At 46.5% G+C, this 26,280-nt stretch overlaps 1 protein-coding gene across 3 annotated transcripts; it reads right to left on the bottom strand.

Annotated features, from left to right (window-relative positions):
* Positions 1-811: 811 nt before the first annotated feature.
* On the bottom strand, positions 812-20,519 carry LOC128976481 (myosin heavy chain, skeletal muscle, adult). 3 transcript variants are annotated; one of them, XM_054393755.1, is made up of 38 exons: positions 20,313-20,519; positions 20,081-20,224; positions 19,832-19,988; positions 18,035-18,062; positions 17,821-17,935; positions 17,534-17,626; positions 17,340-17,403; positions 17,129-17,227; positions 16,928-17,031; positions 16,690-16,828; positions 15,968-16,086; positions 15,721-15,870; positions 15,083-15,253; positions 14,429-14,738; positions 14,189-14,259; positions 13,005-13,092; positions 12,794-12,911; positions 11,986-12,109; positions 11,285-11,421; positions 10,930-11,185; positions 9,672-9,914; positions 9,391-9,567; positions 9,160-9,305; positions 6,884-6,974; positions 6,406-6,795; positions 6,132-6,258; positions 5,834-5,952; positions 5,215-5,411; positions 4,640-4,823; positions 4,388-4,553; positions 4,094-4,218; positions 3,632-3,940; positions 3,333-3,536; positions 2,982-3,107; positions 2,716-2,886; positions 2,522-2,626; positions 2,285-2,380; positions 812-1,741 (listed from the first exon to the last, which is right to left on the bottom strand). In XM_054393755.1, exons 1-38 carry the CDS (start codon positions 20,517-20,519, stop codon positions 1,586-1,588), a joined length of 5,826 nt encoding a protein of 1,941 aa, XP_054249730.1. In that variant the 3' UTR covers positions 812-1,585. The 3 variants fall into 3 exon arrangements, with proteins under 3 accessions (XP_054249730.1, XP_054249731.1, XP_054249729.1); XM_054393756.1 differs by having other exon boundaries at positions 14,420-14,738; XM_054393754.1 differs by having other exon boundaries at positions 14,390-14,738.
* Positions 20,520-26,280: the final 5,761 nt, after the last annotated feature.

The raw sequence follows: 26,280 nt of genomic DNA on the forward strand, positions 1-26,280 counted from the left end.
ATCATCCAGCTCCAAATCCCCCTGCTGTGGACAGAGACACCACCCTCTAGACCAGGCGGTTCAAAGCCCAGGCCAGCCTGGCCTTGAACACTTCCAAGGGAGAGGTCATCCACAGCTCTCTTGGCAACCTGTTCTAGTGTCTTACCAACCACAGTGGAAAGAATTTCTTCCTAATATCTAAACTGAATCTACTTTCCTCCAGTTTGAGACTGTTGTCCCTTCCCTACCACTACACTTTGACAGAGTCCCTCCTTGACAGAGTTCCTTCCCAGCCTTCCCGTACAGGAAGGCTGCTGTAAGGTCTCCACAAAACTTTCTCTTCTCCAGGATGAACACATCCAATTCACTCAGCCCAACCTCACAGGGAGGTGCTCCAGCCCCCTGACCATCTTCATGTCCCTCTTCTGGTCCTACCTGAGTAGGTCACAGCCTTTCTTATGTTCAGGTCCAGAGAGCTGGACACAGCACTGCAGGTAGGCTCTCACAAGAGTGGATAATTTCCCTCAGCCTGCTGCCCACACTTTTTCTGATGTAGCCTAGGATGCTATTGGCTTTTTGGGCTGCAAGTGTACATTGCGAGCTCATATTCAGTTTTTCATCCACCAACACTCCCAAGACCTTCTCCACAGGCCTGTTCCCAATCCACTCATAATAAAAACTGTTTGCATTTTTACACAAAATCCTTCCTCATAGCAGCCTTTTCCCCTGTGGCATTATTCTTCCACCACTGCTTTCACTGGTTACCAACTGATGTTTAAAAGGCGCAGTTTCCCCTGCCTCAGTTATCATGAAAGATGATTTATTATGCAGGGACACGATGATCTCAGAGGTCTCTTCCAAACAAAACAATTCTATGATCCTATGGTTCTGTGACATCCAAGGCTTGTCAGGCCTTTACTGCTCACAAAGCATAACCTAACAGTAATAGCTGTTAGACTATTACAGTTATTAAAATGACCGAAAACCAGTTCAGGCCCAGACACATCCTAAGACTATGCACTGTCAGGTCAACACAAACCCTCCAGCTTTTTGCTATTAATGGCTAAAAAAAATTGTATTTACTGCTCTGCACTGATGGAGATTGTAAGAAACTGAAGCTTTTTAGTATAGACAGAGAATGGACATTCAGAGAAAGAAGTGAAAGAAGAGGAACTGATGGCAAAGACAGTGTCAAAAAAACAGAGTCAGGCTCTCAGGAAGCATGAGTGCAGAGAATAAAATGAAGTGAAAGACATCTGAAGTGCACTAGGGAACCACAGGAAGCCTTCTAATGTATCATGGGAAGGAAGAGTTAGAGAGACATCAAAGCTAGCTCTGTTGGATGGGTTTATTAAGCATTTTGTGACTAAACTCAGGTTACTTCCAAGAAGACTCACTCCCATCACTCTTTCAGACAGCAAATACAGAGAGCTTTGGGGTTTCTGCTTTGTCATCCTCACTACTGACAGCAAGACAACCACAAAACTTCTAATGTCTTGGTTAGTCTGCACCATTGTCTGGTGGCAGACCTTAAATGTGGAAGAAGGTGCCTGAGAGGTTCACATTTTGTGAAGCCCCCAGGGCACTTTGCTGCCTCATGACAGCCTCACTCCTCCTCTTCTATCTTCTTGCCATGGAACTCACGGCTTTTCACTCGGAGCTTGTTGACCTGCGACTCTGCAATGTCAGCTCTCTCCTCGGCTTCCTCCAGCTCGTGCTGGATCTTGCGGAACTTGGAGAGGTTGACATTGGACAGCTCCTCCTGTGCGGGGAGAGGGAGTCGGTGGGGAGGAGCCCAGGGCAGAGGCTTCACTCCTGATGCTCCTCCACCTTGCATGGCTCCAGCTCTTCCCTAGGGGCAGGCCCAGACCTCCATCCCCCACTCACCACTGCTGACATGGAAGCCTCCCACAGTCCTCCCCATCATCCCTATTCAGGACCCCACTGTGGCAAGCTTCACCAGGGCTGTGAAAGTCTTGAGAAACAAATTGGGTCCCTTTTGCCTGCTTCTGCTCCCTGCACTTCAGTTCAATTGTCAGTGTCACTTCCAACAGTGGATGTGCCCCTGGGCTTGTTTAGCCTGAGCTCTGCTCTAAAACAGGCTGCAGAGCTTCTCTCAGTTCATCCCTGGCTGCAGGGTGCCCAGACCTTTGCATGGCTTTATGTCACAATAGGGACAGAGTGTGGCCAAGGCTGTTGTGTCTTGGCAGGTTCTTTCATGCTCTCTCCTGCTATTCACACTCATCTCACTGAGCTTGCTGCCCTGGAGGAATGTGCCTTGTTCCCATTCTTGAGCAATACTTACAGCCTCCTCAGCTTGTCTCTTGTAGGACTTCACCTTCATTTGCAGCTTGTCCACCAGATCCTGCAGCCTGAGAACATTCTTCCTGTCTTCTTCAGACTAGATGGGTTAGTAGACAGGAAAGACACAGATGGATGAGTTCTGCATCGTGTCAGGTGATTAATTCCCTTGGGATGGTGTGTGCAAAGTTTGACTTGCTGTGAGAAAGCTCTGTCAGGCCAAGTGTGTCTCCTGCCTTACCTGGTAGGTCAGCTCCTTCACCCTCCTCTCGTACTTGCGCACCCCCTTCACAGCTTCAGCGCTGCGCTTCTGCTCAGCATCCACTTCCCCTTCCAGCTCTCGCACCTTGAAGGGAATATAGATCATCATTGGAGTTTCCCTGGTGGCTACTTAATCGACATCTTCAGTGAAGCATATATAAAAGCCCTACGCACTCTGGCCTCCAGTTTCTGTAACTGCTTCTTGCCTCCCTTCAGGGCCAGCTGCTCAGCCTCATCCAGACGGTGCTGCAGGTCCTTCACCGTCTGGTCCAGGTTCTTCTTCATCCTCTCCAGGTGGGCACTGGTGTCCTGCTCCTTCTTCAGCTCTTCTGCCATCATGGCTGCCTGAGGAGAGCAAAGGGTCAAAGCCATTTTGGTGCTGGAGACAGTTTGGGGGAGAATTCATCTACCAGCAGCACTGAAAGGAATCCCCAACTCACATCAGTGATGGCCTTCTTGGCCTTCTCTTCTGCATTTCTGGCTTCCTGGATTGTATCCTCCATTTCACTCTGAATTTGCATGATGTCTGTTTCCAGCTTCTTCTTGGTGTTGATCAAGCTGGTGTTCTGTGCAACAGCAAAGCAGGATTGGTACTTTCAGAGAAAAAGTCTCCACACCAAGTGTGAGTATTGTTTAAAAAAAATCTTTAAATCAGGAGTCCTTTTTAGGGCCACAACAGCAAAACCAACATCAGTCTCCAAATGTTTACATAGCAGCTACTGACAAGTTGCAGAGCAGTTTCATTCTGTGTCATCCCTTGTTGAGGGGATGAATTTCCAGCAGTGTCCTACCTGGGTATGGAGCAGCTGCACACGTTCAGTGGCATCCAGAAGCTCCTGCTCAGCCAATTTCCTTGACCTCTCTGTTTGCTCCAGGGCTGATCTTAGCTCCTCTACTTCAGCCTGCAGCAGGTTTGCTCTGCGCTCCACCATGGCCACCTGCTCCTTCAGGTCCTCCTGAGTCCTGACAGCATCATCCAAGTGTAGCTGAGTATCCTGGAAAGAGAGACAAGAGGAATGACACAGTGAAGGTGTGAGCTTGGTGCCAGAAATAACAGCAATGACTCTTTCTGCAATTTTGCTGAGGAGACCTTGAGCACAGCCTGAGTGTTCCTCAGGTTCTTCTGTGCTTCTGCAGCCTGGCGGTTGGCATGGCTCAACTGGATCTCCATTTCATTCAGGTCTCCTTCCATCTTCTTCTTCAGCCTCAGAGCTTCATTCCTGCTCCTGATCTCAGCATCCAGAGTGCTCTGCATGGACTCCACAATTCTGAGGTGGTTTCTCTTCAGCTGGTCGATCTCCTCATCTTTCTCTGCTATCTTCCTGTCAATCTCAGCTTTCACTTGGTTGAGCTCAAGCTGCAGGCGCAGGATCTTCCCCTCTTCATGTTCCAGGGAGGCCTGAACAAGACAACAGGAACAGTGACTCAAACTACAGCTTCCTTCCTAAAGAACCTCTTACACATTATTTCATGGGCCTTCTTTCCTGCACTTTCTGCAGAGATATATTTCCATGCATTCAGTCTGGACATCATTTATTAACACCCTGTATACCTCAGCTTCCTCCAGGGAGGCTTGGAGTTCAGATTTCTCCTGCTCAACCTGCTTCTTGACCTTCTCCAGCTCATGAATTGCCTTTCCACCCTCTGCAATCTGCTCCGTCAGGTCAGAAATCTCCTCTGTGGAAGCAAAGACCAATGGCAGGGGAGGCACAGAACAGCATGGTAAGGGCCCTGCCACACCAACCTGACAGGCACCTGTGTCACCTGCAGGCACAGACCCATGTGGAGCAGTGGGGGTGGTGGATGGCAAGGAAGGCCATCCAGGAGCAGAGGGCCAGGCACTTACGCTGCAAGTTCTTGTTCTCCCGCTTGAGTGTTTCCAGGTGGTCCAAGGACTCCTCATAGGCATTCTTCATCTTGAACAGCTCTGTGCTGAGAGAGCGAGACTCCTTCTGGGAGGCTTCCAGCTCAGCCTGCGTTTCCTCATACTTCTGCTTCCATTCTGCCAGGATCTGGAGAGAAATGGGATGTGAGTATGGATGTGCTGCTCAGGAGGACATGCTCTGCCCTGAAACCCCAGGGCTGGAGCCCAAAAGACCTTGTCAAAGTTCTTCTGCTTCTTATCCAGAGCTGCACAGGCAGCATTTGATCTCTCCACATCAATCATCAGGTCCTCCACTTCATTCTGCAGCCTCTGCTTTGTCTTTTCCAGGGAGGCACATTTGGCATTGACAGCTTCAACATGTTCCTCTGCATCCTGCAGGCGTTGTGCCAGCTTCTTCCTGGGGGTGGTGAGCACAGGTTATGTTAGACCTCAAAGGGCAGCCAATTTGGTATTGCTTGAGAAAGGGCAGTTGGCCAGTTTCTGAGCCCAACAATCTTCCATATGTTTCTTCTGAACCAAGACTGCATACAGTCTGCAGTGTCAGCCACGTCTCTATCCTAGCACCAATTGAGTGTTCAGCCCATCTCAGCCTTTCCAGCCCCGAGGCCTACTCTGTCCTTCCAATACACACTTTCTCCACAGCACACTCTTCCTCTACTCTCCTCTCTCCCCTCTCCCACAAAGACTCTATTGCTCTGCCTCTGTGCCACCCCTGTCGTGACCCACTCTCAGACACACTTGGCAGCCTCAGCCTTCTCTAGCCATTCAACATCCTGGTTCCCACGTACTTGGCCTCCTCCAACTCCTCCGTGCGCTGGATGGCGTCCGTCTCGTATTTGGTTCTCCACTGAGCCACTTCTCCGTTGGCCTTGGACAGGGCTCGCTGCATCTCTGCCTTGGCTTCCTGCTCCTCCTCATATTGCTCCCGGAGCAAGTCACAGTCATGGCGAGCAGACTGCAGGGCATGGGCCAGGGCGTTCTTGGCCTGTGGAGACATTGATATTGGCAACCTGAGTACTTGTTTGAGATGCCTTTTGACAGTGAAATCAGAATGAAGCTCTAACTGGCCAAATGTAAAGGCAGGAACTGGTGATGCCTTCAGCAGTCAATTTTGGAGTTGTTAGTGACAGGTTTTGTGGTTCCTTACTGCATTTGACATGGGTGTCTGAATTCTGTCTTTGAGGCTGTCATCAGCATCTCATGGAAGCCCTGTGGATGTCTCCCTCCAACACCAAAGACTCTGCATTTCCCTCCCTCTACATAAGCAGGGGTGTGTGCATTTACTGCTGTTGCCTCCAGTAACACTTGTGTTTGGGCACAGAGTATTGAATCAGTCCTGGGTCAGATAGAGCTCTGGTTATTTGTTCAGGGGTGATGTGAGCTGTGGACAGAAGAGTACTTCCAGACCTTGATTTCTTCCTCCAGATGTCTCTTGAGTTCCTCAATCTGCTGGGTGAATCCTTGCTTGCCCCTAGACAGTTGAGAAATCAGAGCATCCTTCTCCTCCACCTGGCGTGAATATTCACCTGGGGAGGGTAAAAGGAACAGAGGTAAGTGGACTGTGAATAATGAGACAGTTTCTGCCTTTAAATTCACAGGGTCAGGAGAGGGCTGAAGAGGACACAGCAGATGTTGCTTTGCACACTGTGGTATCCACGTGGCATGCAGGTCCTCCCACTGCAGCTCAGCAAGGAGAATGTCTCACCTGATTCTGTCTGCAGACGAGCTCTTTGAGTGTTGAGGTCATTGATCATGCGCTGGTTCTGCTCCTCCTTGGTTTTCAGCTCACTCAGCTGATCTTCCAGAGTGCGGCACATCTTCTCCAGGTTTGCCTGCAGAGCAGTCACAAGGAAGGACATCAGCGAACACCTGCCCTCTGCCTTATCACCACAGAGCCTTCCTGATGAGCATCTGGCTGGTAGATGCAGCCTTTGTGACATACCTAGGCCCTGTGAGCATGTTCTACTGCAATTCCATACCTTGGCTTTGGAGACAGACTCCATGTTGCTGGCCAGGTCGTCAATCTCCATCTTCAGCTCACTCTTCTCCTTCTCCAGCTTCTGCTTCACTCTCTGCAGGTTGTCGATCTGCTCCCCAAGCTCAGCGGTGCTGTCCGCGTGCTTCTTGCGCAGGGCGGCAGCCGTGGCCTCGTGCTGCAGCGTGGCCTCTTCCAGGTCACGACGCATCTTCTGGAACTCTGCCTCACGCTTCTTGTTCATCTCAATCTGTGCTGCTGTAGCTCCTCCTGCCTCTTCCAGGCGCTCACTGATCTCCTCCAGCTCCCGGGAGAGGTCAGCTCGATGCTTCTCTGCTTTTGCGCGAGAGGTTCGCTCGGCCTCAATTTCCTCCTCCAGCTCCTCAATGCGAGCCTGGGGAACACGAGGGACCCTTCACACCCATGCCCTTCTCCTGCCTGACCTGAGTCTAGGTGCAAGAGGGGAAGCAACAGAGACTTGCCTGCAGCTCTTTGATCTTCTTCTGGAATTGCATGCCCAGGGCTTGCTCATCCTCGATTTTGCTCTGGATCTGGCTGATCTCAAAGTCTTTCCTTTGGGCAGAGCAAACCATGTTAGAGCTTGTAAGAAGTGGTCTGAAGAACATTACCTGCCTGTTACTGTCCTCAGGAATCAGGACCCCCCCACCCCAAAACTTGGACTAATGTTGAGGCTAACATCTTAGCATGAGTTTACAGCAGCCTGCTCCATAGTTATTGATTAAGTTACTGAGCTTGTACAATGGAATGCAGTCTCCATTGACATGCAGGTACAAGTTCTATGGGAAAAGACCTACATGGTACTAGGAGCACCCAGCCATTCTGGTGACTGAGTGGATGTCTGTTAACAGAGAGTTCACAGTATCACAGTGTATCAGAGGCTGGAAGGGACCTCAAGAGATCATCGGGTCCAACCCCTCTGCCAAAGCAGGATCACTTAGGGTAGTCTGCACAGGAATGCATCCAGGTGGGTTTTGAAAGTCGGCAGAGAAGGAGACTCCACAACACCCCTGAGCAGCCTGTGCTGTCCCAGCTCATTCCTTCCAAATGAAAATCATACTGTCTTGGGTTGAGGGGACAGGAAGCTAATTTACCCCTTCCCAAAGGAGTAAAATAAAAACTCTCCACAGAATTGGAAATTTTAAATAGAAATGCTATTCTTAAATATATACAGAAATGCAAAATACACAAATTCAAATTCAGCCTCGGTCCAGTTCTCCAACCTGGGCTTACCAAAACCTCACTAGGCCAGCATCTTCCAAAACTTTCCCCCCAGCCAGGCCAAAACCCAAGCCTCAGTGCCCCCTCCACATGACTCCCTGCTTCACCCCCACAGCCTAGGCCCGAATTGCGTAGCTAAAAATTAGCTTTGCCAAGACCACAGAAGGCTGCAAACCTCCCCTGCAAGAGATAAGGTTCCAATCTGGGAGCAAGGAGAGGGAAAAAAGGGGAAGAACTGGCCATGCAGCCTGTTTATATAGAGCTTGCAGGCTGATAAGATGAAATAATAGTAATTACAATTTCCTGTGTCCACTCCATGGACTGTCTAGTCCCTGGAGGACTGTACTCTATGGTTAAGACATCTTAAACCCATAACACATACCAAATATCAAAGGGGATTGATGCCCTGCTGTTGCTAAGGAAACCATGAACCTTAGGCAAACTTCACTCATTCTAATGTCATTATAATATGAAAACACACCTCCTGGTCAAGAGCTACCTGCCTCCAACCCCATATATCCCTCCTTAGGCCCAGACCACACCTCAGACACTTCTCCTTGGGCCTCTTTGGAAGCCTCACTCGTGAGGGGCAGAAAGAGGTAGAGATAGGACTTGAACAGCTGTGACTGACAATAAAAGATGTTCCCTACCAACAAGACTTTGAAAGCTTTCCCCACCAGGATCAAGAAAGGATTGGAAGGACCAGCAGGACTGAACTTGGAACCAGAGAGGTGTCTTTGGGCCCTCACGCTGGCAGTTGCAATATGCCTCTTTCTCTTTTCCCTTCACTTTATTCTACCTTATATTACTTTTCTCTTTTCTCCTCTGTTGTGAATATTTTTACAATATTCATGGAGGAATATGTGATTTGTGTCAAGTAAAAAGTTAAGTTCAGTGAATTTTGTTTGGAAGATTGTTTTCAAGGGGCTCAATTTGACCTCTTATTAGACAAATCAAAGATAAAGGTGGCCTTGCTTGGCTCTGCCTTGGAATGAGTGTGTCAGATAAGTATGTAGGAGTTCTGCGGCGTTCTGTGAGAAAGATGCTTTTACTCTCTGATCCCTTTTTTTTTTCTCTCCTGAGCACTTCAGAACATTCTGGGGGCTCATTATCATGTCCTGCCTTCTATTTAACATAAGTCTGTTTATGTAAATGAGATAGCTATATAAGAAGGAGAGAAAAACTCTTCCTTTGCTGGATTTTTGTCCCCTTTTCTCAGCCCAGCATGCTGTTTTCTTTGCTTGTCCTTATTCTTAATAAAACTTTAAAAGACACTTTTGGTTAGTTCATTTACTACATCCTCTCACCTTTTCTCACCTAAGACATGCACCATATGGGCAAACCATAAAGTTTTACTGTTAATTGAAGTGATCTCCTCTGTCATGGTCACTTGAGTTTTTGTACTTCAAGATCACGGCAAACAAACCATCATAAGTCCACTGAGTGGATTGTGGCAGAGCCCAAAGGAAAGAGAAAAGTACAGCATCACAGTGCTCAGCTGCCCCACAGCCTCACTTACTTCTTCAGTTTCTCATCCAGCTGCTGCTTATCATTTTCCAGATCCATGATGCTGTCTTGGGACAGCTTCAGGTCTCCTTCCAGTTTCCTCTTGGCTCTCTCCAGGTCCATGCGCAGTTTCTTCTCTTGCTCCAGGGACCCTTCCAGCTAAAGACAAGAAGGCCATCAGTGTTCTGCCACACACCTCAAACTCCACACCTGTCCTCTTCTTGCTCTTTGCCTGTGTGCTTACATCGTCCACTTGCTGCTCCAGCTTGGTTTTAGCTTTGGTCAGAGTGTTGACTTTGTCCTCCTCTGCCTGCAGGTCATCCAGTGTCTGCTGATGTGCCTCTTGGAGGGCTTTCTTCTCTTTTGTCAGCTTAGCAATGGTCTCATCCAGGGCTGCCATCTCCTCTGTGAGGTTTTTCACCTTTGAGAAGAAGGAAGAGGTGTCAATAAAGGAAGTCAGTAGAGAAGTCCTGGAAGTGCACAGTGCTCTTTTCTGAGTTGTGAGGGAGCCCTCCTGCCTCATACCTTGTTCTCAGTGGCATGCTTTTCCTTCTCCACCTTGGCCAGTGTTAACTCCAGGTCATCAATATCTTTCTTCAGCTCTGAACATTCATCCTCCAGTTTTCTCTTCTTGGCTGTCAGCTCAGCATTAATTTCTTCCTCGTCTTCACATCTTTCAGTCAGTTCCTTAATTTTGGCCTCCAGCTGGATTTTGTTTTTGATGAGCTGGTCACATCTCTCCTCAGCATCAGCCAAGCTATCTGCTTCCTGGTTGGGAGACAGTGATTGTTGTGGGTTTTCATGGTTTGAAGTTTGTCTCTGTGTCCCGTGTATCCCTGAGTACGCAGGAGTTAAAATGGGAGCTGAACCTGGCCTACAATCCAGCAACTAAAGATCTTGCCCAGTGTTTACTGGGCAACCATTTCATCTCGTATCAACTGATTTCAAATTTTTGGTGACTTTTTAAAACACCTCACACAGAGGATAGATGTGAAAATAGCTCATCTGCTCACAAGCAAATCAGAATCACTTCACTTACTACCTTCCTCAGGAACAAGCTCCTGGAGTATTTTTTCATGGCAGAAACATTATTTAGTAGCTTTTTCCTTTCAGTTGTCTAATTGAGAAACTTATAACATCTGAGAGGTTAAGGCTTCTTAGTTTTTAACAAGAGTTGGGAAAGAAATTTATTACTTTTTAAAATGCTTTTAAAATTGTTGCAGAACAAATAGAGGCCTTGCCTTTGCTACCAGCTACATCTATGCCTTCCATCCAGGCCATGCCTAGCATTCCCTGTAGTGCCTAGTTGATCACTTCCTTGGAAGTGAAGATACTGCCTGTTTCTGACTGAGTCTGCAGGGGAAGCATCCATGTATTGGAAAGTAATCAAGGCCTTCTAGTGAAGCTGCAAGTAGGAAATGTGAGTCCTTCTCAGCTTTGCCTTTACTCTCTTAGCAGATGCTCTGCTTGGAAAGGTGAGCAGATGGAGATACTTCCCCTCCAGCTCAAGGCTCTCTGCTGTGGCTCTTTCTTCAGGCAGCAGGAGTGACAAGTCTCACATGGAACTACTCTGAGAGTCACCATGCCCCAGCAAGCAGCTGCTTACTCAGTGTCAGCCTGACTCACTGTGTGTCAGTGACTCACAGTGTCACACACTCACTGTGTGAGTGCATCTGTTCTCTACTGCACATCTGTCAGCTTCCTGGGAATCTCTGCTTAGGACAGGAAGCATTCTGCCTTTGTAATGGTCTCTTTCCTGGGACAGATGAAGTGTGATACTCACAGCCTGCACTTGCAGCTGCAGGTCATTTTTTTCCTGCAGCAAGGCCACCATTTTCTCCTCCAGCTCCTTCCTCTTGGCCTCAGACTTTGCAAGCTCTTCCTTGGTTTTCTCAAACTCTTGCTTCATGTTGGCCATTTCCTTCTCAGACTCTGCACTCTTCAGCAAGGGCTTGATCTTGAAGAATAGCTTCATCCAGGGCCAGTGCTTGACGTTCATGAATGCTCTAACATTGTACTGGATGCAGAAGATGGAATCCCTGAAATGAAATTCACATAGCTATTGTATAGCTTCAGTGTGATAGATTTAAAGTTTAGTCCAGCACCATGAGAACAAATTAAATATGAGGAATGTCTACCTCCTCTCCACCATTTTCCTGTACTCCACTCTCATCAGGAAACCTCTGCACCTGGCCTGAGTGCGAGTGATGATCTCTGCCAGCTTGTCATCTCGCATCTCCTCCAGGAGTCCCAGCAGCCCAGCTTTGAAGAACACCTTGAGAAAGGAAATGTTGCAGCCTGCCATTGTCAGGTCGTACAGGACAGTCACACAGTATCTTAACGGCCATGACGAGCGTCACCTTGGGCCCCCTCCCAGACCTTCTGACCAAGGACAAATGAGCTTCCTATAAGTTCAGCCCTAAGCATTCAGTCCCTGTCTGAGCTATGTGGTAGGAATTATGATTTCCAGCCACATCTTCAGCCACATCTGTGCCTTATCACGGACCCTGGTGAGCTCAACCATGTCCTGGGGACTTACTTCCTGGCTTCATGTCAGATCAATCTCATTGACGTGGATCTGTTCAGAAATTAAGGAATAGTGCCTGGGCCATGTTAGCCTACCTGTATGTGACCTTAACTAGCCTCTAATACCAAGACCTTATAGCCTCACCTCCAACATTCCTTATTGTCACAAACTTGCCTGATGATCCGAACTCTTAACCTCACTACCATTTCAGGGTTTTCCTCTCCTGCCTTCCTTGAGTACTGTGGAGCTGAGCACTGAGGCTTCTACCCTTACCACTGCCTGACTAAATTTTCAGACGAGTCTTGTGTCTACCTTGGTGTGACCAAATCTGTATTGGGTGTGGTCCACATCAATGGAGCCAAGAAGCATTTCTGAAGCCTTCTTGCTGTCCATGAACTGTCCCTCTGGGATAGCACTGGCATTAAGCACCCTGTATCTGTAGGAGAAAGCAGAACACGATGAAATCCCCATCACAGACATCACCATTGTGGTTGAAGTTGAAAGCCTTCTGAGATTCAGGTGAGCTGGAACATGTCCAGAGAAGGGCCATGAGGATGAGCAGAGGGCTGGAGCTCCTCTGATATGAAGATGGATCGAGAGAGTAGGGGTTATTCAGTCTGGAGAGGAGAAAGCTCCGAGGAGACCTTCTTGTGGCCTTCGAGGATCTGAAGGGGACTACAAGAAAGCTGGAGAGAGACTTTTTAGGGTGTCAGAGAGTGATAGGACTCAGGTGGATGGAGAAAAACTAGAAGTGGGGAGATTCAGATTTGATGTTAGGAAGAAATTCTTCCCCATGAGGGTGGTGAGACACTGGAACAGGTTGCCAGGGAGGTGGAAGCTTCATCCCTGGAGGATTTTGCAGCCAGGCTGGATGAGGCTGTGAGCAACCTAATCTAGTGTGAGGTGTCGCTGCTTATCCTCTCAGAACAGGATATGGAGAGTGTTTTTACTATTAACTCTACATGTATTTGAATCCTGATCTCAGCAGTGCCATACTGCCATGAACTAATGGTGAAACATTTCTATATTACTGCTCATTAGCAATTTAAAGTGTCATGTTTAACATTTTTTGAGATACTTCAGCTTGCTCTGAATGGGCAGAAGGGTGAAGCACTCTCACCTCTGTTTGAAGTCGGCGTAGAGGACTCTGCTGGGGAATCCCTTCCTGCAGATGCGGATCCCTTCCAGCACACCGTTACAGCGCAGCTGGTGCAGCACCAGCTCATGCTCCATGGCACCTAGCAAACACCACCATTAGTGACTGCCCTCTTGTTTGGTACTGAGGAGAAGAGATTGGGTACATGGAGTTTTCCTCCTCTTGGGTCACTTACCAGGTGTTTTTGTTTCATTTGGGATGATGCATCGTACAAAATGGGGATGAGTGCTTCTCAGATTAGTCATCAGCTTGTTTAAATTCTCCTGTGGGATTATAAAAGTGAAGTTTAACTTATTAAGCACAGGTACTGGAAGCTTAATAATGGATATATCAAACTAAGTATTTCAGGATGCAGACCTGTCTTCTCTCCATCTAGCAGAACTCCCAAAGGGAAATTTGAAATCTGAGGACTCTCAGAGTTTTTGGAGCTGACATCTCACAATTTTCCTTTCAGCTCACAGAATTTAGTTGGGTGATATGTTACAGTTGGTACATTCAGTGAGTGACATGCTGGTGTTGGTACATTCAGTGACTGACACAGACTCTCGGTTAAGTGTGACTAGCATCTAATTTGGCAGCTAAATAAGTGCTTCTGAAGTGGATGGAATATATGTACAGCCTATTTAAGTTTGTTTTTAATAGTACTTCACTCTCACTCTCTCCATATCAGCCAAATGAAACCTTGACAACATAACTGAAACCCGACCTCAACATTCCATAATTTCATGTAAATCTGTGTTTCTCTTCCTTGTATCTTGGATTCTACAAGAACTTTTGTAGAATTCTTGTTTCAAATACTACAGCATGTCAATATTGAAAATCCTCATAGATACATAAAAGAAGTATAGGAAACATCTTTGAAGTCTCCAGGGAAGATTTTAAGGAAGGTCATGAAATATCTTTGGAGTCTCCAGAGAGGATTTAAGGGAGTTCCTCAGATCTGTTCTTCACTCCCAGTTTAAGAAGGTGAACTTCATACTTCCGTGATTTTTATAGATTATTCAGAGAAGGCAATAACAAAACTAAGGCAGGTGGAAGAAATCAGCCAAAATACAAGGATGCAGCATCAAGAGTTCTTTGGAAAAAAACAGTCTGAGCCAATTTGCTAGGGAGTTCCAGGAAGAAACAAGGCCATTCCCTCTTCTGAAATAAAGGGAAGTTCATGAATGAACTAAAGCAGGTGTTGTGGTGTCCAAGCAAGTTAACCGTGCAGTATTGAAGGGAATGATGCGATATTCCCCTGCCAAAAGGCACAGATTTGCAAGGATGACAAAAGGTATGACCAAAAATGCAACAGACATTTCAGAACCACAATCAAATTCCTGTCCATCTCCTAACAGATAATGACTTTTTCCTTACCCGGAAAAGAGCTGAGACAGTCTGGAAAGAGGAACCCTTCTTCTTGCCACCCTTTTTGCCACCACCAGCATCTGTAAATGGAAGAAAAAAGAAAAGAAAAATGTTAAAACATGGATGCCACATATTGGAGACTATGGAACACAAAATAATTTAAATGTTTAGTGCTTTTTTTTTCCCCTACTATTTTAATTTTCTGTCAACACTGCTCCGCACTGCAAATACATTTCTCACAGAGCTGACCTGCATCTGCTCCACCATAGTTGGCAAAGAGCAAGGCCAGTGTCTTTACAGATGATTTCTGGTACAGCCCAATGACAGTTTCATTCAGGGGGTCCTTGTTCTTCTCCAGCCAGCCAGTGATGTTGTAGTCCACAGTGCCAGCATAGTGCACCAGGGAGAAGTGAGCCTCAGCCTTGCCTTTGGCAGGTTTGGGCTTCTGGAAGTTGTTGGACTTGCCCAGGTGCTGGTCGTAGAGCTTGTTCTTGAAAGAGGTGTCAGTTGCCTTGGGGAACATGCACTCCTCTTCCAGGATGGAGAAGATGCCCATGGGCTGGAAGATACCACAAGAAGTGAGAGATGGTCATGATGAGAAACATCTTATGAACATCAAAGGTACCAGCATGTGGCTGGTAGCATCTCAGCCTGGGGAAGGACCAAAGGATGCCAGTTTGCTTTAAAGAAGGAGTCCAGGCTATCCTTTCCATGCCTGAAGACCAGGGAATGCAGGAGTCATGGCACAGATTGGTATTCCCTAATTCCTCTTTCCTACACCAAAATAAACTTCATTGCCAAGTATCTTTTTGACCTGACCCTCAATGCTGCGTGTGAATGAGCTCTGAGCCGCATCTGGCTCAGACACATCACAGAACATCATACCCTTGGATGGGAAAGTACCTTCTCAATGAGCTCGATGCAGGCAGCCAGGTCCATGCCAAAGTCAATGAACTCCCACTCAATGCCTTCCTTCTTGTACTCCTCCTGCTCCAGCACGAACATGTGGTGGTTGAAGAACTGTTGCAGTTTCTCATTGGTGAAGTTGATGCACAGCTGCTCAAAGCTGTTGAACTGCACAAAGCATAGAGAGGTGCACAGCTTCTCAAGGTGTGGCAATCACCACAGGCTTTTGCTAACACTGGTTCAAGTCCCCCAGTCAAAGCACCACTCCTAAACCTACTGCATCTCCCAGTGTAAAACTGACTGTCCCCAAGGATCCTGTTGTTATCACTTGTGAACGCAAGCTAGAAGTAACAATTGCTTCTTACTGTACTACTCAAAAGCAAATCCTGTAGTAACTTTAGCTGCAGCACTGTCTGCTGTCTCAGCTCTCTGATCCATCAGAGAGTGTCCCACCCAAGAATTTCTCTGCCCTCAGACCAACAACCAGGGCACTTCTCTGCTCTGACACACACGTCCTAGCACCGTCACTGCTTTTACAACACAGGAAACATGCTGCCAGCTTTCTCATACAACCCCCTTTCCTCATCCCCTTCCTGCCCCTCTCTGGGCTATGGTGTCAAATCCTCGTGCCTTACATCAAAGATCTCAAAGCCAGCAATGTCCAGCACACCAATGAAGTACTGCCTGGGCTGCTTGGTGTCCAGCTGCTGGTTGATGCGAACAACCATCCAGAGGAACATCTTCTCAAAGACAGCTTTGGCCAGGGCACCAACTGCGTTGTTCACCTACAGCAGAGAAGAAAGGACCAGAGTTCCTTCCCAGGGTCAAAGAAGACCACTCAGGTACTCTTTCAGTCTTGTCTGTTCCACCTTCAGCTCTCACCTGGGTCACGTTTTGACCTTTGGTCACGTATTCATTGCCGACCTTGACTCGGGGATAGCACAGGGCTTTGAGCAGCTCAGCTGAGTTCAGGCCCATCAGGTAGGCAGCCTTGTCAGCCACTGAGGAGAGGAGGGAGAGAGAGGAAGAAGCATTTGTCTGTGGGCAGTGGCTAGAGTCTGGTCAGTGTGAACATTCTACTGTGCGTGTTCTAGAAAGGGGAAGGCACTGCTCTGGTCCCAGAAGCTCTGAGAAGGAAGATAAATTCTAGAAGCTAGTGATGGCTTGCTTTGAGAGCAAGGACAGACACACTTGCAGAGGGAGAGCTTGAATCTGGAGGTTCCCTGAGGAACTCCAAAATGCCTGGTGCAGCACAGCTATTTTCCATGGAAGGTGGATTTCTGCATGGCAAAGAATGCAGGATTTATTTCACAAAAACTAGGACTGCAAACACGATGAGTTGGTGGTTGAAGGCTATACAGAGGCAGAGCTGTGCCGTGTGAGGCTGAAGCTTCCCCTCCCAGGCCCTGTGTGTCTGGACTGTGTCCAGTGGCTAAGAGAATTGCCCTTCCCGTGGGCAGGGAAGCAGCCCTGCAGTTAGACAGCAATGAACAAAGATTTTCCTCGGGGGTTTAGTGGTGGCACAGGCCAACAGAGGCCTGTATGTGGAGGCTAAGACAGCATCTCTGCTAGCAGAGAAGCTCTTTGAAGGAATTCCCTAGTACCTTCTGTGCCATCAGGCTCTGCCTGCTCCTCTCGTTGTTTCTGCTTGAACTTCAGGTTCCCATAGTGCATGACAGCCCCTGTCAGTTTGTAGATGGCTGTCTTCTCATCAGCAGTGAAGCCCAGGATGTCAATGGCACTCTGCCATCAAAACCATGAATTAAAACACTTGTCCTTGGCAGGCTGCCTTTGTCACCTTTCTCAGCTGTAGAATAGGTGCCTCCTGGCTGTGTTACTTACATCTGTAGCCATCAGCTCCTCTTGGTCATCAATGCTGGGAACAGTGACCTCACCTTGACTCACATAGTGGAAGTCATAAGGGTTGGTGGTTATCAGGAGCATGTCTGAAAAGAGCAGGAGGTAAGGCACAGGATTAGCTTTACCAGACAGGTGGCTACTTTTCAGTGATCATCAATCAAAGGTCAGAATAATCCATCCTACCAATTAGCTCTGGCTTCTTGTTCGACATGATCTGATAAAAGATGTGGTAGCTTCTTTCTGCTGGCAGCTGGAAAGTGACTCTGGACTTCTCCAGCAGATCTGGCAAGGATGGCAGAAAGAGTCAGGCACAAGAAGGCAGGTAAAAGTGGGAACTGAGGAAGTTAAGGTGGGAATTTAGGAAGGAATGGGATTGTTTCAGGAGGCCTCTTACAAGTTTCAATGTCAGCAGAAGCCAGTTTGCCTGTGGCCCCAAAGTGGATTCTGATGAATTTGCCCTGTTAAGGAGAAGCAGCAGCATCTCAGCCTGAGTAGGTTCTTTTGACATCTCTTTTACATGGAGTACAGCTTGGACCATCACTCATCTTGTCATGAGAGGGAGAGGTTTTGTGCAAAGCAACAACTTACAAAGCGTGAGGAGTTGTCGTTCCTCACGGTCTTGGCATTTCCAAAGGCCTCCAGCAGAGGGTTGGCGCTGATGATTTGATCCTCAAGCGTGCCCTGCAGGATGATCATCATTGGAGGTCATCTTTTTTAAAATATTCCAGGAATGGAGGAAGGCATTGATTCAAGCTAACATCTATTAATTTAACACTAAACGTGGTGATAATAAGCAAGGTGATCATTATTCACTGACAGAGTTCAGCTGACCTGGCAACTACATGTTGAGTGTTCAGTTTGTTTTCCCAACTCACCTGCATCTTGCCTGATGTCTGCTCCTCCTTCTTCTTCTCCCCACTGGCTGCAATTGTTGCAAAGTACTGGATGACACGCTTGGTGTTCACAGTCTTGCCTGCACCAGATTCTCCACTGCCAAAGCAAAGGGAGAAGCAGAGAGCCTGTGCTCAGGCAGGAGGTCCCCTGGCACCGGGCAGCCCTGCAAGGGACCCGAACAGGGAGGGTACCTACGTGATCAGGATGGACTGGTTCTCCCGATCTGTGAGAGACAGAAAGAAAGATATTGTTACTGACTTTCCTGTATAGAATTTGTGAGTGCTAAAAGCAGTTCTTTTTGGGAGGATAGGTGTCTTATGGAGAGGCTTAGAGTGATCAAGTTTGTATTGCTCCTGCACGGTTTTATTTTAAACTCCCTTTTCAGTCATTCAAATAGGACACATTCTTAATTTAATCTCCTTCTTTAATCAACCTCGTTTTCCTTTCCATTGACTTCAAGAAGTCAAAAGGATTATCTTCCTTACAGAAGTCTGTTACTGATAGTGGAAGGCTCTGATACGAAAGAACCTGCTGTAGAATCCACAGAGATTCATATCACATTTCTTGTGTGCTTTTTTATGATCCCAGGAAGTGTAACTAACAATTTGCACATTAGCAAGTTCTTAGACAGTTCGAGATTTTGAAGTCAGCTTATAGCTGTTCTCCTTTAACAAAGTACCCTTTGAAAAGTCTGGCAGGTCACATTCCTAAGTAGCAAGGGATTGGAGCACAAATTGAACGAATCAAAAGCTTCACATCTCCTCCTCTCCTAAATCATAAATGTATAATTGTAGAGATTTGATCAATGCTAGAAATGGTTAAACAAGTTCTTTTTTTCTCTCCTTTTTCCTATTTTTTCCTTTTAACCAGTGCTTTAGAAGGAACAAAAGATTTTTCTGAATTAAGAAAAAATGCTGGGTTTTCTTATTCTGGTTTGATTGGTTTCAGATGATCTCTGCCCATTTTTTGCTTACTTCTGTCTTTGCAAATCTGTTTTTAAAGGCACAAACTACAGAAAAGGAAGAAAGAAATAGTAAATTTGAAAAAAACCTATAAAATACTTGTTATTAGCGAACCTGATTCAGTGTTAAAAGTGGAAGTGAAAAAGGAGAAGAAAAAGAACTACTCTCTTTTTTTTTTGTAAATTATGGAATTTAAAAATTCAGTAACTTTTTTAATAGTAAACATTATTATCACTACTGTTCAGTAATGTCCACTTGGAGTCATGAAACAAAAGCATTATCATCAAATCATTGATTCCCTTCTGCAGATTGTGGTTTTCATGCACAGAATTCTAGTCTTTTTCAACCAAGTAACATTCATGTTTTGAAAGCAAATCCATAGTAAAGGAATATTAACTACAAGGGAATTTGCAGTCAAAACAGTTATCACTGTTTGCAGAGGGTGCAAGTGGGGATTCTGGCCTTTGATCATTGCAAGTATCACTATAACGCTTGAAATCAGGTAATTTCCTATTTCAAGCAATGTAGTGATGAAGCCAAACCAGGTAAAAATTAATCTACAACAGTTTGGGGAGAGATAAACTAAATTGTTCAGAGCTCTATGAATATTTCCTGACAGATTTTGCTAAATCTGATCTCAACAGCAAGTGGGGGAGAATTTTTGTTTCCCCTGATTCATTTAATCCTATTAATTATTCTTCTAACTTTTTTTGTGCTGCTGTCTACATCACCCTGGAGATATTCAAGGTGAGGCTTGACAAGGCCCTGGGCAACCTGGTCCACTTGGGGGTGTCCCTGCTGACTGCTGGGAGGTCGGACTGGATGACCTTTGGAGGTCCCTTCTGGTCCAGACCACTCTATGATTCTATAATCACTAGGACATAACTGTGTCTCATGCATAACATCAGCCTCTGATTAAGTAAGATAATTAAAGGCTCATGCTGAGGTTTACACACAGGAATTCTTTTAAAAAAAAAAACAAAAAACCCCCGAATTTGATATGGCTATGAAGATGCTGCCATTGTCTCACCAGTCAGCATGAACTGATAGGCATTGTCAGAGATGGAGAAGATGTGTGGAGGAGCCTCCTGGCGCTTCTTGCCTCGGTAGGCCAACACCACCTCCGGGTTGTACACCGGCAGCCACTTGTAGGGGTTGACAGTGACACAGAAGAGACCTGAGTAGGTCTGTGGGGAAGGGAGACAGCAGGTTGGCTTCCCCTCAGCCTGGCACAGCAGATCCTGCTGGCACCCCAAGGCAGACTGCTGCTGCTACTTACGTAGATCATCCAGGCTGCATAACGCTCTTTGAGGTTGTACAGCACGGCGGGTTCGTGCAGGTGGGTCATCATGGCCATGTCCTCTATCTTGTCATACTTGGGAGGGTTCATGGGATAGACCTGATCTTCCTTCACAGTCAGGGTCTGTCAGAGGAATGAAAGATACACTTGTGTCACTGGAGATCTCATTGAGGGAATTAAATGTTGTTTGTAAATCTTGCATTTTACCAACCTCTCCTGCTTCAGTCTTGACGGTGACCTTCCCTGATTCTTTGCTCTGGATTGTGCTTTTCACAAAGGATTCTTTAGGATGCACCACGAAGACAGATGTCTTGGCATCAAAGGGCTTGTTCTGGGCCTCGATTCTCTCCTTCTCTGACTTTCGGAGGTAGGGAGCAGCCTCCCCAAACGCTGCCATATCAGCGTCTGGAGTTGCCATGGTTGCACTTGTCCAGGAGGCACAGCCAGCACAGAACCCTGTGAGAGAGAAATTCTGTTGAGTTAGTGAGAGATCAGCTTTATGTACAAAAGAAGAAACCTCCTGCACCTTGATCTGTTCAAATATTTAAACTAGATGCTGGGTTTAAACTTCCCAGGCTTGTCTGGAAATGCTTGCATCCTCTCCAGAAATTAATCCTTATATATTTTGCTAAGGAACAATGTGCAGAACAGATCTTCAGTGTTTCAATATTGCAATACAGTTTAGAATTATCACTTCAAATTCATGGATTCTAACGAATTTGGACATTGCCATAATAGAGATTTCATATTTCCATAACAGAGACTTGATATTAAATAAATCCTTGCTTTTTGCTACTCAGGATCCATTAAGAGCCCTCCTTGTCTGACAGAAAACGGCAGCTTTTCTCTGGAAAACTGACTTGCTATGGACCATTTATCTTGTATTATGACAGTTTTAACTGTCACCATTGCCTAGTCTGCTTTCCAGAAATCTTAAAGTGTTGAGTTTCTTAACAGTTTCCTTAACAGTTGGTCAATTTTGGTATTAATTCTGGTGGCAGAGGCTAGAAGTCAGTCACTGCTCTTTGAATACACAGCAATTCATTTGTGTTGCACAGGTAACCAGAGCTAGTATATAAGCTGTAGGAAAAATGCTGCCCTCCAATCTAGAATAAAATCACTGGTGAGACAGTCCCTGATAGAAACGGATATTCAAGTCTTATAGGAAGTCAAATGGAGTAAAAAGGCACATGCTTTGTCCAGAAGTTCACAGGAGCCATACACTTACCTTGAAAGTTTCTGTAAAGACTGGGCACAGAGCTCCAAAGAGACTTTTATAAGGTCTGGTATGCAGATGCTCTGGATGTTTCCTTTTCCTTCAGTAAAAATATATTTGGGGAAACCATCTTGGGCAAATACATTGTCAGGCAATGTTAACTAATGGCATAAATGTCATTTGATTTGACTGGGTATATTTAGAAATGTTTTACATCTTACCAGTCTTGTAGATACCTTTCCTATAAATAGTTTGACAGGGATATTAATAAGGGAACCTTGACAAGTCAAGGCACTTAAAAACTTGGATGCAGAATTTATAGGTTATTGCACTGTGTCTACTGATAATTTGATCTTTGACCCAGGTGAGATTCTCCAGCATTTCTGTACTGCAACTATTCCAAGTTTAAAATGGGAATAATAGAGCATAACTTGTGCTCACGGTCCTATGAAATTTGCAGCATGAGAAAAGATAATTCTACAAAACACAAATCCTGACTAGATGTCATTCAAAGGGGAAAACCAGAGATATATTGTGGGCAAGGACTTTGCTAGATGCAGAGGGAATACAAGAGACAGTCAGAATATGCAATTCAAGCCTGGATACACAATTCCTGCCTGGAACATGAAAGGTGATTCTTTAGTTAGAAAAAGAATTTGTGTGATCAAATCAGCACTTGGTATTCTGCAGAAATTGAAAAATTCAGAATGTACATGCTAGAGGAATGTTCACTGTTGCTGCAGTCAGTCCTAACTGGTACTACAGGAAACTCTTACCTAGTCTTAAACAAATTACTGATGGTACCTCCTACCTGAAAAAAAGAAAGAAAATTATACTGCCCTTTTTTTTAAACATTTCTGATTTTAAGTACCAGTGCTTTTGTTGCAGAAACAGCCTGGTATGTTTACTGACTGGCACTTTTAGTAATAGAGAAGTTGTTCACAATCAAAGTTAATTCTGTTTCTCAACTTTTATTAAAGACAGTGCAAGGGTTAAGAGATAGAAACATGCAAAAGTTACCTAGGGTTGGAAATACCTTCAACGTCAAATATAAAAATATATATATGTGCATATTCAACTAATGCACAGTGATTATTCCCATTTCCCTTCACACAAACAAGAAGTGCTAGCATGCCTTAAAGAGCTCAAGCCTGTGCCTCCCATGTATGTGTGCTCTTTTTCAACACACATCAAGCATTGTCCTCAAGCAAGCCAGGAAGCAGTGGAAGTCCTTGTTGCCCTTCACTACAGACAACTAAAAAAAAAAAAACACCACCCCTGCACTCAAGGACAACTCCACACACAATCACACACACAGCACACAGCCCAAGCACCCTTGCACTCCAGCTCATCCTCAGTCCAGCACTCCTATCTTGCACACTTACACATCCATACAGCTCCAGAAGCAAAAGCCATCAATGCAGTGTTGCCTACACCAGAGCATTAGGGATGGAGGCAGCCCTGTGCAATACTGATACTCAGAGAAAGGGGGAACTTGCTGCTAGTCCAGGAGGGTGACTGATCTAGTTCTAGGAAAAGGGCATAGTCACTTGAGCTGCTTCAAACACCGTCACTTCTCCTGGTCATTGGCATTTTGTTTATTGAAAGAGCTCAGTGGATAAAGCTCTGTGAATGACCCAGGGGCAAAGTCAGACAAGTGATGCCTGTGATCCAAAGTAATATCCAGCATCAAGCACTGGCTTGTGCATGAAGATCTTGTTGCAAGGAAGGCTCTGGCATTGCAGTACCCACATTTTTTGGAGTTCAAAGCCAGAGTTCATCCCTGGGCTCCCTGCACAGCACGTGGAGAAGCTGATAGAAATTCCCTGTGCCCTACCCAGTAGGAGCCCAGAGACAATGATGCAGAAATGGTGAGTGCAGGAGTGCAGAGAAGTCCTGACTCTCTAAGCAATTTCTGACTCCCAAGGACATGCAAAAGTTAATGGGCAGAATCACGGAATGGCTTGGGTTGGAACAGACCTTAAAAATATCATCTAGTGCAACTCCCTTGCCATTGGCAGGGATATCTTTGACTAGCTCAGGCTGCTCAAAGCCCCATTCAGTCCAAGCTTGAACACTTCCAATAAAGGGGCTTTCCCAAATTCTGGAGCAAATATGTTCCAGTGTTTCACTAGCCTCACCTTAAAAAAAGAAGTAACCCTTATATCCAACCAGACCTTACCACCTTCACTTTAAAACCTTTGCTCCTTGCTACAGACCCTGGTAAAAAGTTGTTCTCCATCTTTCTTATTGTGCTAGTTTAACACAGCCTTTTCCCTACAACACAGAAGTGAGGGGAGAGCAAACACACAAAAAAAAAACCTTCTATGTTAAGACAAAGAATTAAGAGTTTACTGAATAAATGAGATAATAATAATACAACACACCATTGCCTTAGCCTATTTGCAGAAAAAGAGCAGCAGAAAGCAGCAGCAAACAGAAGCAAGCGAAGTAAAAGCACAAGCCAGGGAGCTACTCCTCCATCCCTGTCTGTCCTGGTGCCATCTCAGTGGAAGAGCCAACACCCAAACACCCAGAACCCAAATGCAGCAACCAGAACAGGAAGCCTCTCTTGCTATTATCTGAACTTCAAGCCCTATAATACTTTGTTCCAGCCAGCACTTTCATTTTGAAGCTGGCATGAGGCAGGATGGTTTTGAATAACAGCAGTGAATATTCAACTTAATCCATGACACTTATAAACCTACTTTATATATATTGAAAGGCCTCATTATGATCTCTTCAGTCTTCTCAACTCCGGGCCAAGCAGGCCCAGTGCTCTCAGTTGTTCTTCATAGGAAAGGTGTTCCATTCCTTGGACCATTTCTGTAGCCCTCCTTTGTACCTACTTGAGCAAGTCCATGTCTTTCTTGTAATGTTGGCCCCAGAGCAGGATACAGTGCTCCAGGTGAGGTTTCATGAGAGCAGAGCAGAAGAGCAGAATCAGCTCTCCCTGCAGGGCTGCTCTCCATTCCTTAGCAGATACTGTTAGTGGGGATTGTCTTGACCCAGTACAAGACCTTGCACTTGGCCTTGTTGAACTTCATCAGCTGACTGAGAAGGTGATCTGTCAAGCTGATCTAGGCCCCTCTGGATGCCATCCCTTCCCACTGGTGTATCAACGGCACCCGTTCACCTTGATGCCATCTGCAAAGTTGCTGAGGGTGTGCTCAGTTCTACTCCATATGTCGTTAATGAAGATACTAAGTACTGTTGGTTCCAGTAATACAAATGCCTGAGGGACACCACTGGGTTCCATTGGGACACTGAGTCTTTGGCTGTACTTCTGGGATGAGGCCATCTGGCCAGTTTCTTATCCATCTAACAGCCCATCCATCAAAGCCATAACTCTCTAATTTAGTGGGAAGAACGCTGGGGGCTGTGAGACCTCCAAGGGTTTTGGCTGTCTCATACAGCGCCACTGAAGGGCAGGTGTGCGTGCGGCGTCCTGCGCAGCTCGGGGGCGCTGCCCTTCCCCGCGCATGCCGAGCTTGGGCTGAGGGGGTGACAGGGGTCTTCCAGGAAAGCATGATGGAGCAAGGGGGGTGAGAGGGAAACGCGAAGGGGGAAGGCTTCCAGGGAAGCATGAGGGAGCAAGGGGCTGGGGGAAGCTGCTCCGTTCCCGCCGCTGCCTGTGTGCCTGAGGGCTTTACCACGGGCAACCTGCACCACCGGCCTTGAGCCATTCCGCTCCCCCTGCTGCCTGTGTGCCTGAGGGCTTTACCACGGGCAACCTGCACTACCGGCCTTGAGGCATTCCACTCCCTCCGCTGCCTGTGTGCCTGAGGGCTTTACCACGGGCAACCTGCACTACCGGCCTTGAGCCATTCCACTCCCTCCGCTGCCTGTGTGCCTGAGGGCTTTACCACAGAGAGCCTGCACCACCGGTCGGGCCTTGCGCCGCTCCGTTCCCGCCGCTGCCTGCCCCATGGAGGAAAGCCATGGCCGCCGCTCCTCGCAGTGTTTGCGCCTGCCGCCAAAACTCTTGAACTGCCCCTGCCACAATTCCACGATTTCAAGCCAGGGTGATATCCCTTCTCTGTGATACACATTTTCCCCACTGCTTTTCTTTCCCGTTTTCCCGCTGCTGCAGTCCGATCCAATGGAGTCGTTTCACCTCTCTTTACTCCAAGGGAATTATTTGAACCTTAGCACGACCCCCCGCATACGCACTGCTGTCCAGGGTTGGTGCAGGATAACCAAGCCATGACACAGGGGCCACATGAAAGGCCTTACAGAAGTCCAGGAAGAGGACGTTAGTTACTCTTCACTCGTACAGTGAAACACAAAGAATAATTCCAAGGATGAAAATAATTTCAGTGGAATGCTTGTGTAAGTATGTGAACCTGAGTGTGGGCAGAGTCAAGGGGACACAATGAGCTGATTTTCATTCAGATTTAGAAGGGAGGATATTCCTAAAGACCATTTGTAGGATGACAGGATCCCAGTATGTTAGGGGTTGAAAGGGACCTCTGGAGATCATCCAGTCCAACCGCCCTGCCAGAGCAGTCCTCAGGTCAGACAGGAATGCATTCAGATGGGTCTTGAAAGTCTCCAGAGAAGGAGACAACAAAGTGTGTAAAAGAGAACCCTGAAAACTGCAGAGAGCAGTGTCCTGAAAGGAAGTATTAGAAGGCTGCCTGACTGCACAAGGTGCAGAGGAATTGTGGCACACAACACATTGTCTCAACTAACCCTACATGTGGGGTGTTGGAGGAGGTTGTCCCTTGACAGACATTTTTTCTGGTCAAATGCTAACAGGCGAAACAAATCAGAGTATGAATGTATGCACTGACCACCTCTTGAAGAAGAAACTGCCACTGCAGCAGAGCTCTATTTGGAATTCCTGTGCTCATCACAGAAGTTCATCTCTACTAATAGCTCTGCATTATTGCCTTTGTCCTTAGTACACACAATGGAAGTTAGCATAAAGCAGTTACAGATGTGTGGGCTGTGTTTGGTG

This window comes from Indicator indicator, chromosome 29 (assembly GCF_027791375.1).
Source record: "Indicator indicator isolate 239-I01 chromosome 29, UM_Iind_1.1, whole genome shotgun sequence".
NCBI lineage: Eukaryota > Metazoa > Chordata > Aves > Piciformes > Indicatoridae > Indicator > Indicator indicator.

Excerpts from the sequence above, each read along its gene's own strand:
- LOC128976481 (XM_054393754.1), bottom strand. The coding sequence starts at position 20,519 with ATGGCAACTCCAGACGCTGATATGGCAGCGTTTGGGGAGGCTGCTCCC. Across the intron at positions 11,186-11,284 it reads AGGAAAATGGTGGAGAGGAG|GGATTCCATCTTCTGCATCC; the intron begins GTAGACATTCCT and ends ATTTCATTTCAG. Across the intron at positions 2,887-2,981 it reads CCAAGAAGGCCATCACTGAT|GCAGCCATGATGGCAGAAGA; the intron begins GTGAGTTGGGGA and ends TGCTCTCCTCAG.